General features: G+C 41.1%; 3 protein-coding genes across 12 annotated transcripts in view; 1 reads left to right on the plus strand and 2 right to left on the minus strand.

Annotated features, from left to right (window-relative positions):
• Positions 1-4,057, minus strand: part of LOC129816700 (INO80 complex subunit D-like) — a 32,747-nt gene extending 28,690 nt beyond the window's left edge. For 7 of the 8 annotated variants that reach the window (XM_055871497.1, XM_055871490.1, XM_055871498.1 and 4 more), the window contains exons 1-3: positions 3,971-4,057; positions 458-561; positions 225-332 (exon numbers count right to left, since the gene is read on the minus strand). The gene's annotated coding sequence lies outside the window, so the exon portion shown is untranslated. The remainder of the gene's footprint in view (positions 1-224; positions 333-457; positions 562-3,970) is intronic. The other variant, XM_055871495.1, reaches the window with a different exon arrangement.
• Positions 4,058-11,320: 7,263 nt separating this feature from the next.
• On the minus strand, positions 11,321-14,405 carry LOC129817043 (chemerin-like receptor 2). The gene is made up of 3 exons (XM_055872026.1): positions 14,148-14,405; positions 13,434-13,540; positions 11,321-13,208 (listed from the first exon to the last, which is right to left on the minus strand). Exon 3 carries the CDS (start codon positions 13,191-13,193, stop codon positions 12,084-12,086), a length of 1,110 nt encoding a protein of 369 aa, XP_055728001.1. The 5' UTR covers positions 13,194-13,208; positions 13,434-13,540; positions 14,148-14,405; the 3' UTR covers positions 11,321-12,083.
• A 1,659-nt stretch (positions 14,406-16,064) lies between these two features.
• LOC129816702 (disintegrin and metalloproteinase domain-containing protein 23-like) overlaps positions 16,065-18,518 on the plus strand; it is a 52,994-nt gene continuing 50,540 nt past the window's right edge. For 2 of the 3 annotated variants that reach the window (XR_008753593.1, XM_055871502.1), the window contains exons 1-2: positions 16,065-16,502; positions 18,246-18,463. Coding sequence is in view for 2 of the 3 variants with exons in the window: in XM_055871502.1 (XP_055727477.1) it covers positions 16,427-16,502; positions 18,246-18,463 (294 nt within the window). In the remaining variant the exon portion in view is untranslated. The remainder of the gene's footprint in view (positions 16,503-18,245; positions 18,464-18,518) is intronic. The other variant, XM_055871501.1, reaches the window with a different exon arrangement.

The raw sequence follows: 18,518 nt of genomic DNA on the forward strand, positions 1-18,518 counted from the left end.
GCATCACTACAGACCCTGGTTCGATCCCGGGCTGTATCACAACCGTGATTGGGAGTCCCATAGGGCGGTGCACAATTGGCCCAGGGTCGTTAGGGTTTGGCCAGGGGGGGTAGGCCGTCATTGTAAAATAAGAGTTCGTTCTTAACTTACTTACCTAGTTAAATATTTAAATATACAGACATTTAGAAACCATTAATAAGAGAACACATAAACACATACCATACCTTTGGAGATTTATCAATCTCCTTGTGACACAGTGGACAGTTGCCTGTAACTGACAGGCGCTAATGGTAACAGAAGCGAGGAACATGCACTCCCACCTTTTCACATGCCTAAAAAACAAAATACCAACAAACTTTAAGAACCCTGATTTCATTGCCGAAGCAATTACTATCTACAAAAATGAGACAAGATGTTCTATTATACAGTCAGATACAATGAGTAGAGCCCCTGCTACCTGCAGCACTGTAGTTTCTGGTTCCACTATGAGTGGCTTCCCATACACACACCTCCGCCAGGTTACTTCCGGCTTGCTTGCTGCTGCTGTAGCTGTGGTGCGGCCTGCAAGCACAGATGACAAACCCCACATCGTCTGCATCCTTGTATCATAAATCACACTGCGTCTCACGCAATGACGTCGACTTTATTAGTATCCCCAGTACATCATGCATTAGTTAAATGTGAAGTGTACCATCACAATAAAAGGTAGTCTTATCAAACCACCAGCACTAAATTGAGCAGATCTGACGTCACCATTCTGGCAACTGCCTAGCACCTATTCTCATTCCCTCCCTGGTTAATCTGTAATCCTGCAGATAATCCAGGAATGGAATAAGGGATGACATGGGCACACCTCTTACTCCTGCAGCTGTGATAACAGATCATGATAATAATAATAATGAATAATAATAATAATGATCATGCTAATAATAATAATGCTAATAATAATACTAATAATGCTAATAATAATACTAATGCTAATAATGCTAATAATAATGCTAATGATAATAATAATAATGAAAACTGTTGTGCTGCTTTTTGACTGTAACACCAGTGTTATACTAGCAGGGGTGTACTGCTTTTTTCAGTCTGAGAATAGACAGAGCAGGTAAAACTATTTCTGGAAAATTAATTCTGGTAAATTCTAAATCAATTCTATTTAATTGCCACAAAAATAACAAAGAAATAGATAGAAAGACAAACCAAATGAATATGTATAGCAGCCTAGAGGTACACGGTGGTTTCCTCCCTGTTCTCTCTGGCGGTGGCCAGAATAATGACTCACTATAGGCTACGTGTGCAGAGGCCCGTCGAAGGCTTGACCACTTTGGCTAATATGAACGGTAATTCACCGTATGTCTGCCTTGATGTTTATTAAACTCCACACACCCCCTCTCTACTCTTGCTCAGTGGTACCCAGAACTATATATGTGACCTCTTGGTTACGGTGACACCGTTCTGCCGAAGACACCCAAAGCCCAAGGTGCCCGAACCTTTCTGGAAGGGGCTGTAGCCCTGCTTGGAATATTTAGCCTACATTGGCTATTGGTTGAGACGCATGGCTCATTCTAGCTCGGTATGTCAGGGTGGGCAATTGGAAATGTGAATTGGGCCAAGTTGGAGGTAATAATGCATTTAAGTAATAGTTTATTGAAATGCATGAATACACCACACCAGGCTTACATTAGGCTGTAGCCTACAAATAGTTATACTATGCCTACTGCAAATTATTGTTGTTTCTTCCTGAACTGGCCGAATGCACAGAGCTATCCTTCAGCTATCCTTCAGCCGTCCTTCAGCACCAAAAGATGGGTCAACCTCTCTAACGTCATTATGTGATCCTGGCGCTGTCCTTTCAGAACCACGAAGAGTGCATCTGTCGCTTAAAATGACACTCGTCAAGATATGTTGCCTAATAGTCCTACTCATCACTTATTAGAATTACAAATAGAAGATTATCACTTCTCACAATGGTGCTCTTTAGTAAACTTAGATCAAAGCTGAATCCATGTCTTGCAAGATCACATAAAGATGTATTTCTATTTTACATAATGAATAGCATAGCAGGTCTATAACATTACGGTAACCACAAAAAAAACACCTAATTTCTAATGAGATTTTAGGATGGTTAGCTGAAGCTGAATAGTTAAAAACATATATCATTATGCACCAAAACTCAGAGCCACTATGCAGGATGTCTGCTTTGATTGAAACAAAATGCAAGACAGGCTAATAGTTAGTTAACATCATCTGCTCTAATTCACTCAGGAAACAGTTATTCAAGAAGATTGAAATGCTGATTCCCATGAAACTGATTGACATCCAATGATTGGAAGGGAGATGCAGTTTGGACTTTCACAGGTAAAACGTGAATAATTTTTATTCATGATTAACAGGGATGATGGATAATTGAAAGTTGGTAGCATATGCCTAACTTGGTGTTTGAGGGTATTAAAAATATAACATTTTCTTGAGACAATATGTGTGGGCACAGGCAAACGTTGCAATTGGAGGATGCATTTTATGCATATTCTATAATGATAGGCTTATTCAATTGGCTATGTCTGTCGTTAAAAAACTTTTGATTGAAGAAATGTTCATAAAAAAATCCAAAAAGAGCACTTGTTATTCTAGGGAAATTGTGATTATTATCCTTACACTTTCAAAAATACTAGTCGAATAAGACATAGGAGATGACGAATTTTGACAAAGAGATGTATTTATAGACTAATACAAAATCAGTAGCGGATTTAGGTACGGGCGACATGGGTAGGGCGGCATCTTGCTGGTGGCAGCACGGGGGGAGATGTGCCAAAAATAGGGGGGGAGATTGTGCTGAAAATCTGCCAGAATTCTCCCACCCTTCGCGTTCTTCATTGCTGCGACTTCATTGCTGCCTTGAGGTCAGGAAGGCCCCAGGGAGAAGGCCCAATTGAATAGGTGTGTGAGTGACACTGTCCTTCAGGGGGCAGAGCAGGCAAATTAATGTAAAATCGTGTGAGATGAAAATGGACAAACAAAAGGGTGTGCAATGTATAAGGGTAGTCGGTGGACATTCTGAACCTTGTTTGAAGTCAGTAGGTCACATGACAAAAGAGCTATTGAAATTCAAAAATGTAAATAAATAAACTTAAAATAGTGCGAGATGTAAATCGACAAAAAAAAAGTGTGCAATGCGTGTCTATGCCATCGGGTTAGCTACAACCAGTTTTGAAAGTTTTAGAAGTAATGGTTAAAGAGCTATTAAAATTTGAACAATTAGGTTTGTCACTATGTTGATGGTCCATAACTGCTGTTGGTGGACGTAAGGAAAACTACAGGCGAATATCCAACCTGAAACTGACTTTACCTCGGTCACTGTTGGTGACTGCCACGCCCCCTGTAGAGTGAGCCACTCCTGAGAGAAGCAAAATGATGCTGAACGATATTATAATGCTCAGCTAGCTGAGCGAATAAGTAAAAAGCTGGTTTCATCAACAAAGTTGCCACTTAGAAAATGCAATCACTCCCATGTTGGCAAGCAGCATCACCTGACATTACTGTATAAAGATAGCTAGCTGGCTAGCTTTAGTTTCCTTTATAGGATAACAAATTACCCCTAACTAGCAAGCATCTGTGTTTGGTATCTAACGTTATGTCTCCCTAGTTTAGGCAGGAATACAAATATTGTGTAAATAGTTAGCTAAAAACACATAAATCACTTGCCTACGGAAGCCACGTAGTTGCGTATACATTATACAAAAAGAACAAGAGCTTGCAATGCATCATTTTTAGCCATGACCACCTTGGCTAGACTACGCGAACAAGTTAGCTAACGTAGCCAGCCAATACATATTTTTACACTCATCAAACTTTATGGTGCCGGTACTATATACAATTCTGATGGTTTTAAAACATCTTCAAATATCGCATTCCTCTTATACGTTTGAGATTCAATGTACACACGAGAGCTGTCATAGCGAGTCCTTACCTTGCCCCTGTGTCACTCCAGCCTCGGTAGTGGCACCTCAACGATCACCACTGACTGCGTACTTTCACTATTCAGCTGCGTCACTATTTGGTAATCCCCATATAATGTACCCTAATGTAGCACATAATGTTGCTATCTCACTGCTATCACTGCTAACAGTGTTAGGAAAGCTACTCTGAAAATATAGTTTACTAAGATACCAATTACTTTCCACTGGAAGAAGTTACTAAAGTTACTTTGAAAAAGTAGTTCATTGACATCCAAACTACTTCCTAAATAATTTGCATATATAAATCTGAATTTCGGGCTACAAATCGCAAGAATAGTGCCCTTTAGTGTGTTAACACAATCTGGAAATTCAAGCAGTTCTGATGCAAAAAAGCAAGGAAATTATTGCCTACTTCACCCATATTTTATTTTTGCAAAAAAAATAGCCTGTAGTTCCAATAGATATTTACACCACTACCTGGTGTAAAAAAAGGAATTAACAACTGAAAAGACTACCTAGATTTGTATTTAGTTCAACTTCCACCAAGCGAGCTACTGTAAAATTAGGCCGTCATTGTAAATAAGATTTTGTTCTTAACATTTACATTTTAGTCATTTAGCAGACGCTCTTATCCAGAGCGACTTACAGTAGAGTGCATACATTTTATTACATTTTACATTTTTTTAGATTGTCTAGTTTGAGAAACAGATGTCTCACAAGTATTCAACCGGCAGCTTCATTAAATAGTATCGTTAAAGCAAGGATATCCCTACCGGCCAAACCCTCCCTAACCCGGACGACGCTATGCCAATTGTGCGTCGCCCCACGGACCTCCCGGTTGCGGCCGGCTGCGACAGAGCCTGGGCGCGAACCCAGCCCAGCCTGGGCGCGAACCCAGAGACTCTGGTGGCGCAGCTAGCACTGCGATGCAGTGCTCTAGACCAGTGCTCTAGACCAGACCTCTAGACCGGGAGACTTAACTGACTTGTCTAGTTAAATAAAGATTTTTAGAAAAAAATACTAGTTGAACTACACTACAGTTGAAAAGTTTGGGGTCACTTAGAAATATCCTTGATTTTGAAAGAAAAGCACATTTTTTTTGTCCATGAAAATAACATAAAATTGATCAGAAATACAGTGTAGACATTGTTAATGTTGTAGATGACTATTGTAGCTAGAAACGGCAGATTTTTTATGGAATATCTACATAGGCATACAGAGGCCAATTATCAGCAACCATCACTCCTGTGTTCCAATGGCAAGTTGTGTTAGCTAATCTAAGTTTATCATTTTAAAAGGCTAATTGATCATTAGAAAACCCTTTTGCAATTATATTAGCACAGCTGAAAACTGTTGTTCTGATTAAAGAAGCAATAAAACTGGCCTTTGGATTAGTTGAGTATCTGGAGCATCAGCATTTGTGGGTTCAATTACAGGCTCAAAATGGCCAAAACCAAAAAACTTTCTTCTGAAACTCATCAGTCTGTTCAAGTTCTGAGAAATGAAGGCTATTCCATGCGAGAACTTGCCAAGAAACTGAAGATCTCGTACAACGCTGTGTACTACTCCCTTCACAGAACAGCGCAAACTGTCTCTAACCAGAATAAAAAGAGGAGTAGGAGGCCCCGGTGCACAACTGAGCAAGAGGACAAGTACATTAGATTGTCTAGTTTGAGAAACAGATGTCTCACAAGTATTCAACCGGCAGCTTCATTAAATAGTATCCGTAAAACACCAGTCTCAGCAACAGTGAAGAGGTGACTCCGGGATGCTGGCCTTCGAGGCAGAGTTGCAAAGAAAAAGCCATATCTCAGACTGGCCAATAAAAAGAAAAGATTAAGATGGGCAAAAGAACACAGACACTGGACAGAGGACGATTGGAATGAGGTGTTATGGACAGACAAATCTAAGTTTCGTCTGTCCTATAAAAAATATAAAAAATGTAAGTTTGAGGTGTTTGGATTACAAAGAAGAACATTCGTGAGATGAGTGAAAAGTGACCGTATGGTACGTAAGAAGCGCACATCAAGCCAATCCAACTTGTGGGAGGTGCTTCAGGAACCATGGGTGTGAAATCTCTTCAGATTACCTCAACAAATTGACAACTAGAATGCCAAAGGTCTACAAGGCTGTAATTGCTGCAAATTGAGGATTCTTTGACGAAAGCAAAGTTTGAAGGACACAATTGTTATTTCAATTAAAAATCATGATTTACAGTTGAAGTCGGAAGTATATATACACTTAGGTTGGAGTCATTAAAACTCGTTTTTCAACCACTCCACAAATTTCTTGTTAAACAAACTATAGTTTTGGCAAGTCGGTTAGGACATCTACTTTGTGCATGACACAAGTAATTTTTCCAACAATTGTTTACAGACAGATTATTTCACTTGTAATTCACTGTATCACAATTCCAGTGGGTCAGAAGTTTACATACACTAAGTTGACTGTGCCTTTAAACAGCTTGGAAAATTCCAGAAAAGGATGTCATGGCTTTAGAAGCTTATGATAGGCGAATTGACATAATTTGAGTCAATTGGAGGTGTACCTGTGGATGTATTTCAAGGCCTACCTTCAGGGCCTCTTTGCTTGACATCATGGAAAAATCAAAAGAAATCAGCCAAGACCTCAGAAAAAAAATTGTAGACCTCCACAAGTCTGGTTCATCCTTGAGAGCAATTTCCAGACGCCTGAAGGTACCACGTTCATCGGTACAAACAAAAGTATAAACACCATGGGACCACGCAGCCGCCATACCGCTCAGGAAAGAGACGCGTTCTGTCTCCTAGAGATTTTTGCTGTGTGGTGCAAAAGTGAAAATCAATCCCAGAACAACAGCAAAGGACCTTGTGAAGATGCTGGAGGAAACAGGTACAAAAGTATCTATATCCACAGTAAAATGAGTCCTAAATCGACATAACCTGAAAGGCCGCTCAGCAAGGAAGAAGCCACTGCTCCAAAACCGCCATAAAAAAAGCCAGACTATGGTTTGCAACTGCACATGGGGACAAAGATTGTATTTTTTGGAGAAATGTCCTCTGGTCTGATGAAACAAAAATATAACTGTTTGGCCATAATGACCATCGTTATGTTTGGAGGAGGCTTGCAAGCCAAAGAACACCAACGCAAGCGTGAAGCACGCCGGTGGCAGCATCATGTTGTGGGGGTGCTTTGCTGCAGGAGGGACTGGTGCACTTCACAAAATAGATGGCATCATGAGGCAGGAAAATAATGTGGATATATTGAAGCAACATCTCAAGACATCAGTCTGGAAGTTAAAGCTTGGTCACAAATGGGTCTTCCAAATGGACAATGACCCCAAGCATACTTCCAAAGTTGTGGCAAAATGGCTTAAGGACAACAAAGTCAAGGTATTGGAGTGGCCATCACAAAGCCCTGACCTCAATCCCATAGAAAATTTGTGAGCAGAACTGAAAAAGTGTGTGAGCAAGGCCTACAAACATGACTCAGTTACACCAGCTCTGTCAGGAGGAATGGGCCAAAATTCATCCAACTTGTTGTGGGAAGCTTGTGGAAGGCTACCTAAAACGTTTGACCCAAGTTAAATAATTTAAAGGCAATGATACCAAATACTAATTGAGTGTATGTTAACTTCTGACCCACTGGGAATGTGATGAAAGAAATAGAAGCTGAAATAAATCAGTCTCTCTACTATTATTCTGACATTTCACATTCTTAAGATAAAGTGGTGATCCTAACTGACTTAAGAGAGGGAATTTTTACTGGGATTAAATCTCAGGATTTGTGAAAAACAGAGTTTAAATGTATTTTGCTAACGTGTATGTAAACTTCTGACTTCAACTGTATAACCTTGTCAACGTCTGGACTATATTTCCTTTTCATTTTGCAACTCATTTCATGTATGTTTTCATGGAAAACAATGACATTTCTAACTGACCCCAAACTTTTGAATGGTAGTGTACATGTTGCTTACTACTCCCCAACACTGCTATCTAATCAATAAATTGCCATATCTCCATGAATGCATTATCTACCAATAGTGAACACAGCTACTCAACAATAAACATGTTAGTATTTTTAATTAAACACAACTATTCAACAATAAACATTTCAGTTGTTTTTTTAATCTGTAAATTAGTCTACTGGTAATTTCTTTGCACGTCATGTGAGAGAATTTCAGATGTTCTCACTGGCTGAGCAATTGATTTCCATCAATGACATGCAGAATGTTTTTGCTTCACTGAGATGCAATTGATTTTCATTCCTATCTCTATTCAATTCAAATTGTGCCGAAATCTCAGATTTAAATGTCCAAAAACCCTAATCTGCTTTCATTCATTCCAAATTATTTTTATTAAACAATTCCATCCATTTGCCAGTTAAACTAATCTGAATCAAATGTCAATAGCCCATTTTTCCAAGCATTGTATCAATATATTTGTGAGGACATACACTTGGAGACGAGAAGCAAGTACAGGGAGAGAATATTTAATAAATAACCGACATGACACTCATCAAGGACAGCGTCTGGACAGGGGTAACAAAACAACATTAATGCTGACACGGGGATTAAACTGAGGAATTGACAGATATAGGGGAGGCAATCAATAAGTGATGGAGTCCAGGTGAGTCCAAGGAAGCGCTGATGCGCGTAACGATGATGACAGGTGTGCGTAATGATGGGCCGCCTGGTGCGCTTGAGTGCAGAGAGAGGGAGCGGGGGCAGGCATGATAATATTGACGGAAGAAATGGGGGTAATTAATACAACCATGATACAGTTGATGTTCTTTGAGGCTATGGTCCCAGATGTGGACTTCACTCAACCAAACTAAACTCATCTGGGTTTGTTTGCTGTGGGGGGTTTTGGCAATAACAGGAATAGCTGCATTTACATTGTAACCAACTGGACTGTCACTCCCTGACCTTAGAGAGCTTTTTATGTCTCTATTTTGGTTTGGTCAGGGTGTGATTTGGGTGGGCATTCTATGTTCATTTTTCTATGTTTTGTATTTCTTTGTTTTGGCCGGGTATGGTTCTCAATCAGGGACAGCTGTCTGTTGTTGTCTCTGATTGGGAACCATACTTAGGTAGCATTTTCCCACCTGTGTTTTGTGGGTAGTTATTTTCTGTTTAGTGTTTTCTGCACCTGACAGGACTCTTTCGGTTTCGTTATTCACTTTGTTATTTTTGTTTCAGTGTTCAGTTCAATAAAAGTCATGAACACTTACCACGCTGCGCTTTGGTCTGATTCTTCCTCATCAGACGACGACACCCGTGAAAGGACTGAACTTCAGGAAGCCAGCAGTTAGGACTAAGTGATGTACTGTTTCAAGTTTTATTGTCACGTGCACAAGTACAGCGAAACGCCTTTATTGGAAATGCACATCTGTGAGAGTGGAGAGCGGCAACACTCTCTAGCTATACGTGAATACGTGTTAGGTATTCAGGTCTGGTGTTTCCTGCTTTCATCAACTATGTGTGTAGTATTTTCATTCCATCTACAGGGTATTGTGACCATAATTGAGGTTACAGGCAATATACCGTTGGTCCTGTTAGACCACTCTATATAGCGGCACTTCTGGCACTGCGTCTGTATAACACAGAAGGAATACATATTAAAACCCACAGAGAACGGATTGGATTCATTGTTTATTCCTTTGACTCAAGTATATTACAATTAACAAATCAATTGCATGCCAAATTTCCCTCATATATTTCAAATTGCCACAAAAAAAATCCCACACAGTGATAGTGTTCCAATAATGTGAACACTATTGGAAAATGTCATGTAAACATTGAGATTAATTTATACGCTTAATATAATTAGAAAATATAAAGAACGACCTACTAGAATTTGTGTGCATGTGTACAGCAGCCATATAATAACAGAGTACACTACAACAGCAAATCAACTTGTAATGGCAAATGTTTCAACGTAATAAGAAAGAGAAGGACTAAATTCCCGTCAGGGTTAAACTTGGATTTGTTTGATGACCGAAATCTAAATAGAAAGTGTTTATGAAAATGGTAGATCTGCTTCTAATCATCCCTGTTCCAGAGACAGCCTGTTCCAGAGACAGTCTGTTCCAGAGACAACCTGTTCCAGAGACAGCCTGTTCCAGAGACAGCCTGTTCCAGAGACAGCCTGTTCCAGAGACAGCCTGTTCCAGAGACAGCCTGTTCCAGAGACAGCCTGTTCCAGAGACAGCCTGTTCCAGAGACAGCCTGTTCCAGAGACAGCCTGTTCCAGAGACAACCTCTTCCAGAGACAGCCTGTTCCAGAGACAGCCTGTTCCAGAGACAGTCTGTTCCAGAGACAGTCTGTTCCAGAGACAGCCTGTTCCAGAGACAGCCTGTTCCAGAGACAACCTGTTCCAGAGACAGCCTGTTCCAGAGACAGCCTCTTCCAGAGACAGCCTCTTCCAGAGACAGCCTCTTCCAGAGACAGCCTCTTCCAGAGACAGCCTCTTCCAGAGACAGCCTGTTCCAGAGACAGCCTGTTCCAGAGACAGCCTGTTCCAGAGACAGCCTGTTTCAGAGACAACCTGTTCCAGAGACAGCCTGTTTCAGAGAGAACCTGTTTCAGAGAGAACCTGTTCCAGAGACAGCCTGTTCCAGAGACAGCCTGTTCCAGAGACAGCCTGTTCCAGAGACAGCCTGTTCCAGAGACAGCCTGTTCCAGAGACAGCCTGTTCCAGAGACAGCCTGTTCCAGAGACAGCCTGTTCCAGAGACAGTCTGTTTCAGAGACAACCTGTTCCAGAGACAGCCTGTTTCAGAGAGAACCTGTTCCAGAGACAGCCTGTTTCAGAGAGAACCTGTTCCAGAGACAGCCTGTTCCAGAGACAGCCTGTTCCAGAGACAGCCTGTTCCAGAGACAGCCTGTTCCAGAGACAGCCTGTTCCAGAGACAGCCTGTTCCAGAGACAGTCTGTTCCAGAGACAACCTCTTCCAGAGACAGCCTCTTCCAGAGACAGCCTGTTTCAGAGAGAACCTGTTCCAGAGACAGCCTGTTCCAGAGAGAACCTGTTCCAGAGACAGTCTGTTCCAGAGACAACCTCTTCCAGAGACAGTCTGTTCCAGAGACAACCTCTTCCAGAGACAGCCTGTTTCAGAGAGAACCTGTTCCAGAGACAGTCTGTTCCAGAGACAGTCTGTTCCAGAGACAACCTCTTCCAGAGACAGCCTGTTTCAGAGAGAACCTGTTCCAGAGACAGCCTGTTCCAGAGAGAACCTGTTCCAGAGACAGTCTGTTCCAGAGACAACCTCTTCCAGAGACAGTCTGTTCCAGAGACAACCTCTTTCAGAGACAGTCTGTTTCAGAGAGAACCTGTTCCAGAGACAGTCTGTTCCAGAGAGAACCTGTTCCAGAGACAGTCTGTTTCAGAGAGAACCTGTTCCAGAGACAGTCTGTTTCAGAGAGAACCTGTTCCAGAGACAGTCTGTTCCAGAGACAGCCTGTTCCAGAGAGAACCTGTTCCAGAGACAGCCTGTTCCAGAGACAGCCTGTTTCAGAGAGAACCTGCTCCAGAGACAGTCTGTTACAGATAAAGTGGGGAAGGGTGGCCTCCTTTCCTATTTGTCTTTGGTGTAAATAGGATCAGATACTTCTTTTTAAAATCATTAAAGTTGCCTCTTTTCCCCTGTGCTATACTTTTAGCGCACGTCTTTACTCAAGTTTTCCTATGAGGTCACTCAAACAGACGTTGGCACTCAAAGTAATTGCTACTTGGAAGTATCCAACTCAAACAACTAGCACAAATGTTACACTGAAGTAAAATATAAAATAAGTCACATTTGGACTAAAATAATTGTCAGGCTGGCTCTTTTAGGTCAAATGGCAGTTTCTGATGGTTTCTGCTATAGGTAACTGTGGGATTAGGTCAAAGGTCAGTTTCTGATGGTTTCTGCTATAGGTAACTGTGGGATTAGGTCAAAGGTCAGTTTCTGATGTTTTCTGCTATAAGTAACTGTGGGATTAGGTCTAAGGGCAGTTTCTGATGGTTTCTGCTATAGGTAACTGTGGGATTAGGTCAAAGGGCAGTTTCTGATGGCTTCTGCTATAGGTAACTGTGGGATTAGGTCAAAGGGCAGTTTCTGATGGCTTCTGCTATAGGTAACTGTGGGATTAGGTCAGTATAATCAAACCGTTGATGATTCTGTGGGATCCTGTGGTGAACTGATGTATGGAGGTCTTATGTCTGCTATAGGCACTGATTCAGTTGCAGAGATGGACTGGTTGAGCTCCCGCAGAGTACTCTTTGTGATGTCCAGACACGAGCGTTTCAGGAGCTGGCGAACCTTCTTACCCACCAGCATGTAGATGAAGGGGTTGACGCAGCTGTTGAAATAGGCTAAGCTAGTAGCAAGAGGAAAGCCTGTCTTCAGAACAGCATGCAGGTACAGTGATGAGTTTAAGGAAAGCTCCATTAAACTAAGGGTATGGAATGGTGCCCAGCACAAAAAGAAGGCCAGAATGACAGCTGAAACTGTCTTAGAAAAGCTAGACAGGCACACAGAATCGTTCGACTGGTGGACTTTGATTGCCAGGAGAATTCCAGTCACACAGACGGCACTGAAGGGCAGTAGGAATCCCACTGCAGCACGGATGACCACCAATGTAATGTGTCTCACAGCAGCTGTATGTCTATCCTGGACATTAAAGTTGTTGAAGCACATCACCCGGTCACGGTAACTCACAGTGTCACGGAATATCAGGGTAGGGAGGCTCAGTAGAGCAGACACCCCCCACACACAGCCACATACGATCCAGGCTCGCCATACACTGCGACACCTCTGAGACCAGCTAAGGTGAATCAATGAGACATACCTGTCTAGACTGAGCATTGTGAGAAAGAGCACACTGGCATACATGTTCATCACAGACACAAACGAGTTGAGTTTACACATGACCAGCCCAAAGGACCAGTGGAAGTCTCGAAGAACGTAGTCGATGGAGAAGGGTAAAAAGAGCACAAACACAAAATCTGCTATAGCCATGTTCAGCAACCATACACTGTTCACTGTCCGTTTGCTTTTAAATGTCATCACCCATATGACTATTCCATTGCCAGTGACACCGAGCACAAATGAAATACTATACATGACTACTGATATGATGTGTATAGCCTCCTTTTGAGAGTATCCATCTCTGACTTTTTCTTCTTCCAAGTCTCCATACTCCAGATAATCGTAGGTGTAATTGTCATAGTCGTCCATGGATTCTTCCATTGCTGCAACACCACCTACCATTTGTAAGCAGAGGTCCTGCAAGAATGAGAAAGCAATGATAAGATACATCCTTTCAATATGTGGATTTTTCAGTAAAACTTTACAAGTTGCTCTTGTACTGGTGTAGTTTAGAAACAATAATTACTAATTTTAACAGTTAATTACTGTGTAACCGAACGAGTATAAGAACTTAATATATGTTACCAGATTTTCTGTTTTGTCATAATAGCCCATAATGTTTTGATATCATAGATTCTTCACCTGAATGCCCCTTGCACTTCTTTGACACAAATGTCCTTGTAATTATCCCGGTTCCTCGAGTTGTTTTAAAACGGAGATTGTAAAATACAGCTGGGTTGGTCCTTATCCTGGAAGAGAGTGTCATCATTAGTAAGCCAACTAGAAAAAGAGCGGATGTGGAGTGCCCACACCCTACACACACACACACACACACACACACACACACACACACACACACACACACACACACACACACACACACACACACACACACAACATCAGGAAATCATCCTGCTTGTCTGTTTCTTCTGGGCATTAACAAACTTGTGACCTTGAAACACAGGAAACCTCCAACCTACACAAATGTGGACAACACGTCTCTTCAGTCTCAGTTCCTCTAACTTAGGCCTTGAAGGTCTATAATCAGATATAAACTGACGACAACAGGAGAAACACTTAAAAACCCGTACAACATAATCTTCCATTTAACTGCAGGCCAAATAAAAAATTATTTTGTTTTAAAATAATTTGCCACATGATAGAGTATGTGAGCTATAAAACTAATACTAACATAGACATGCGTGGGCTGGGCGTATTCTATAAAATACAGATAACACTGATTGATCAGAAAAAAACTACATCTGATATTTTGCGGATGCTGTCCATTTTCCTATGCGTTATCCAACAGCCACGAAAGCCTAGTCTACTTATACAGTAGCCTATATATATACATACCTTCCAGTCGCTGAAAGTTACTATGTCCTGCCAATCCTCTCGGAGTCGGAATCACCCAAAATAAAAACTTTCAGAAGTTCAACGGCGTAAACGTAGTTAGGCTATAGCAACTGCCAATACTTTACCATTTGTCTCAATCGGTGATATGTTTAATTGAAATTCCAATCTCCATCCCTATTTTATCACTGGAGTTGGGGTATTGTTCCTGTTCGGGTATCTTCGTTAGTCTGTGCTGTGCATAAACCCGTTACGCCGTAATACATATTGGAGGAGGTGTGTTGTCGTTCAGTAGGCGCGTCCACTGACGCGTCACTTGCGCTGTATAAGAATGAGAAGTACTGGGGTAAAGGAATGCTTTGTGTAAGATTGTACAATCGGTATACTTGTAGTCTGTCAAAAAAAGATCGCATGATTTCTAGAATAGTTCAGGACGGATTTCCGACTGGTTGACCACTGGCAATCAAATCTCAGAAGTTCTAAGCACCAGCCTACAAGGGAACACACAATCTAACCAACCAACATGATTTACTGTAGTGTAGCACATCGTACAGGAGCAGCTCAATATACCGACTCTAAATCAGTCTAAATCAAAAAAAAATTTTTAAAAAGAGTCCTGTAAGTAACCCTGGTCATCACGAATACAGATATTACATTATTTGGATGTTTAACAATCACTCCTTATCATCTTGTGCAGATTGTAGATTTGATGTCAAGTAAGTATAAATTACGAAATGAAAATCCTCAGCATTCCAAAGTTGTTGTTTGATTGATTGATGAAGCTAAAAAATCAGTTGGTGCAAATTAAATCTCCAAACGATGTCCTTTAGGTGGAGCACTGCTCACGTATTACCCCCCCTCTTGCGTCGTGAGATAACAAAACAGGCTTTTCTCTTATCTCTGCTCAGCGACCATTCCACTGCAGACCCATTTAGCCCTGAGTGGGGAGCTGTCAGATCCTGCAGGAACATTTACATTTGAGTAATTTAGCAGACACTCTTATCCAGAGCAACTAGGGGCAGCTCAATATCAGCTCAATACCTTGCTCAAGGGCACATCGACGGGTTAGAATTCAAACCAGCGACCTTTCGGTTATTGGTCTAAAAAAGCTCTTACCCGCTAGACTACCTGCCGCCTCATGATAGGATGTGTGTGTGTGTGTGTGTGTGTGTGTGTGTGTGTGTGTGTGTGTGTGTGTGTGTGTGTGTGTGTGTGTGTGTGTGTCTGTGTGAAATTGTTGGACCCATACATTATTTGAACTGGACTTGCTGTCTTAAAAACATGATTGAAATACTGCCTTCTGTGAGCATTTCCTTGACTGCTTAAAAGTGCTGTGGACATGAAATCTGACGGTGCCACGTGTTTTATGCAAAGCTTTATCAAATATTTAAAACACAGGCAAAATGAAATGCAGGCAATCATTGACATTAATTGTGTCCTTTGAACTATAGCCTTAGCGAAGCAGATATACCATCTTACTAGCTCCGATCGTAAACGATCTGTCTGTGTGGGAATCTGTATCCCAAGACAGATCATAATCCATTTAGTCTAGACTTTAGTCAGTCAACAAAATCCCACTAATTTTGCTGCATTTTAATGAACACTCTTACCCTGTTTAAGGGAAGACCACGATGATCGACAAAAACAATACAAATATTTCCCATCAAAATAGCTCTTCAACTGTTATGATGTTTATCACTGTGAGATTAGACAGAGATAGGCACTGTGGAGCAGAATACAGTAAAATGCTAATAATCAGTCTGTAAAATACATAGGCAATACACATTATACTACCCACCGTATCACAAAACTGCTCACTATTTATTTTAACTGTGTAAAATACAGTGGGAATCAGGATAGACATGACATTATACACTACAATACGTTAATGCAGTAGTAGGGATGGGAAGCAGTGCAAGCAGATGATCTCTGGGATGCGGGATGCGGGGGATATCTTCCCTGTGAAAAAGCACTTGCTTGTACTTTTAAAGCTCGTGCACGAGCCTGTGCTATGTGCGCGCGGGCAAAACGTGGATTTATATTGAATTGTAAAAACACCGCACTTGAGCGGATGCAGCATAGGAGTCTGCTGGTTGATTTCGAGTAGCTGGCCATCGCTTTCCATTCGCCCCGCGCCCGATGCTGCAGGAGTCGTCTCCCCTACTGACTGGATACATGAAAAAATTCCCGTAAACGACATCTCCCCCGCTATAACGGGCCGGAAGATAATTACTGCGTTGACGTGTTGATATACATATATTTTAAAATATCAAATATGAATCATGCATTTGATATTTCTAGCAAATTTGCTCGTGAGCATCCTTGCATCCGGGCTCCATTCATCCATAGCATCAATCGGTATGTAGCCTACTTGCATGTTCTTAGCCCAGTCAGTCGGTATCAGGTACATCTAATAACTTGCATGCTCCTTATCTGATAGATATGATTGAGATGTTAGTTTTTCTCGCTATGCTGTTTCTAATTTGGGACGGAAGTGTCTGGTCCGGAGGACAAGTCTTTATAAGTTACGTTGAGAGAGTGGGCTCAGTATCTTTTTGTTCAGGTTATGTACATGAAATATATATAAATTAACCCTGTGAGGAATGTTTGACATTAACTCCTTTTAACTCTAGGCCTACCATTTTGTCCAGTTATTATTGGCTATTTTCCAGAACATGTGTGCTCATTTCAGAGGAGCCAGCGAGAATAGTGCACTCTATATGTGCTCTGGGTCATTAGACACCATTAGACAGGCACCTGTCTGGGGAGGGGACATGACTTTTTATTTCTGTACCAGTGCTATGGCCTAATATCTAAGCGTTGCTATGGTTACGCCTATTGGGACTTTTCCAGAACATGAGTGTTCAATTCGGAGGAGTTAGCAGGATGACATGTCTGTTTATTTTTGTACCAGTGCTATGGCTCGAATGGTTCCATGCCCTAATGTGAAACCAAACTAAAACCAGTGCAAGGCAATAAGATAATGGTGACTAAATGCCAGAGGGGATGAGTCATGAAGAGGAGTTACTATGAGTGTGACATAAGGAGGACAAATGAGTGTGTGCCGAGGTTGAAAAGGCAGTTGTTTTCATGAACCAGCTCGGCTTTTATTATATTGTAATAAAAGTCTATTTGAACTCACAGGCTCCAGTATTTGAGAAATATTATTGACTGAATATTTCCACGAAATTATTAGTAATATTGGTAATATTATAAACACCTTTATAAACTGCTGATCTTTGAGACATTATTTCCCAGCATTGACCTTATCAAGGCGCTTATATTAAGAATTGAACTGTGCTATTTCCAATAGTAGAATAATATTATATTATGAATTGAACGGTGCTATTTCCAATAGTAGAATAATATTTTATTATGAATTGAACTGCTATTAGTAGAATAATATTCAACAGAACATAAAGTAGTTTACCCAGTCTGTCATATTCAATTGATCTGTTTCTTTTTGTTGAAGTCAGCTAAAGATTTATGTAATGGAATTTTACATTATTTTGAGTTTTTATTATTGTGTATTTCATTGTAAGCATAGCATTTTTATGGGAATCACCAGGTATAATTTTTTAGGTAGATTTTGAAAATGTGATGTCATAGTTTACTGCCATACCCTGCTATACTCAAATGGTCTGAATACACAACAGTATATAGCAATATGTACTCTACAACAGTATACAGCAATATGTACTTTACAACAGTATACAGCAATATGTACTTTACAACAGTATACAGCAATATGTACTTTACAACAGTATACAGCAATATGTACTTTACAACAGTATACAGCAATATGTACTTTACAACAGTATACAGCAATATGTACTTTACAACAGTATACAGCAATATGTACTTTACAACAGTATACAGCAATATGTACTTTACAACAGTATACAGCAATATGTACTTCACTCTCCTCTGTATCCAGGAGGAATGGGGAAGTCATGAGCACTTCCTGCAGTAGCAGAAATGTTTTACATGATTAGATTATGATTGACAGGCTTCCTTATGTGGGGGCTATGCAGAGTGCCGGCTGACTGTCACATGCTCGTGTGGTGGTGAGGGGTATTTCCTCTTCTGCACTCTCTCAAGGAGGAGAGAATGAGGTGGTGGAGAGGGACACAGAACCATTATTGTTGGAGCGAATGGCAACTGCAGCAGCGGTCACAGACAACACAAGTCACCGTGAGGCTGAGCATGCGATCACCTACCCCTCTCGGCTCATCTACTACCTGAAGGAGGACTCAGAGAGCACTTACCATGACCTGGACACCCGGGCTAGGAACCAGGTCACAGATGGTCATGACCAGGTATGACAACATACCAGACTAATATGCATATGGGATGGTCATCCTATTACAGCCT

The sequence above is a fragment of the Salvelinus fontinalis genome, chromosome 19, assembly GCF_029448725.1.
Source record: "Salvelinus fontinalis isolate EN_2023a chromosome 19, ASM2944872v1, whole genome shotgun sequence".
In the NCBI taxonomy this organism is placed as follows: Eukaryota; Metazoa; Chordata; class Actinopteri; order Salmoniformes; family Salmonidae; genus Salvelinus; species Salvelinus fontinalis.

Bases quoted from the DNA above. Each gene is read 5' to 3' on its own strand.
- LOC129817043 (XM_055872026.1), bottom strand. From the start codon at position 13,193: ATGGTAGGTGGTGTTGCAGCAATGGAAGAATCCATGGACGACTATGAC.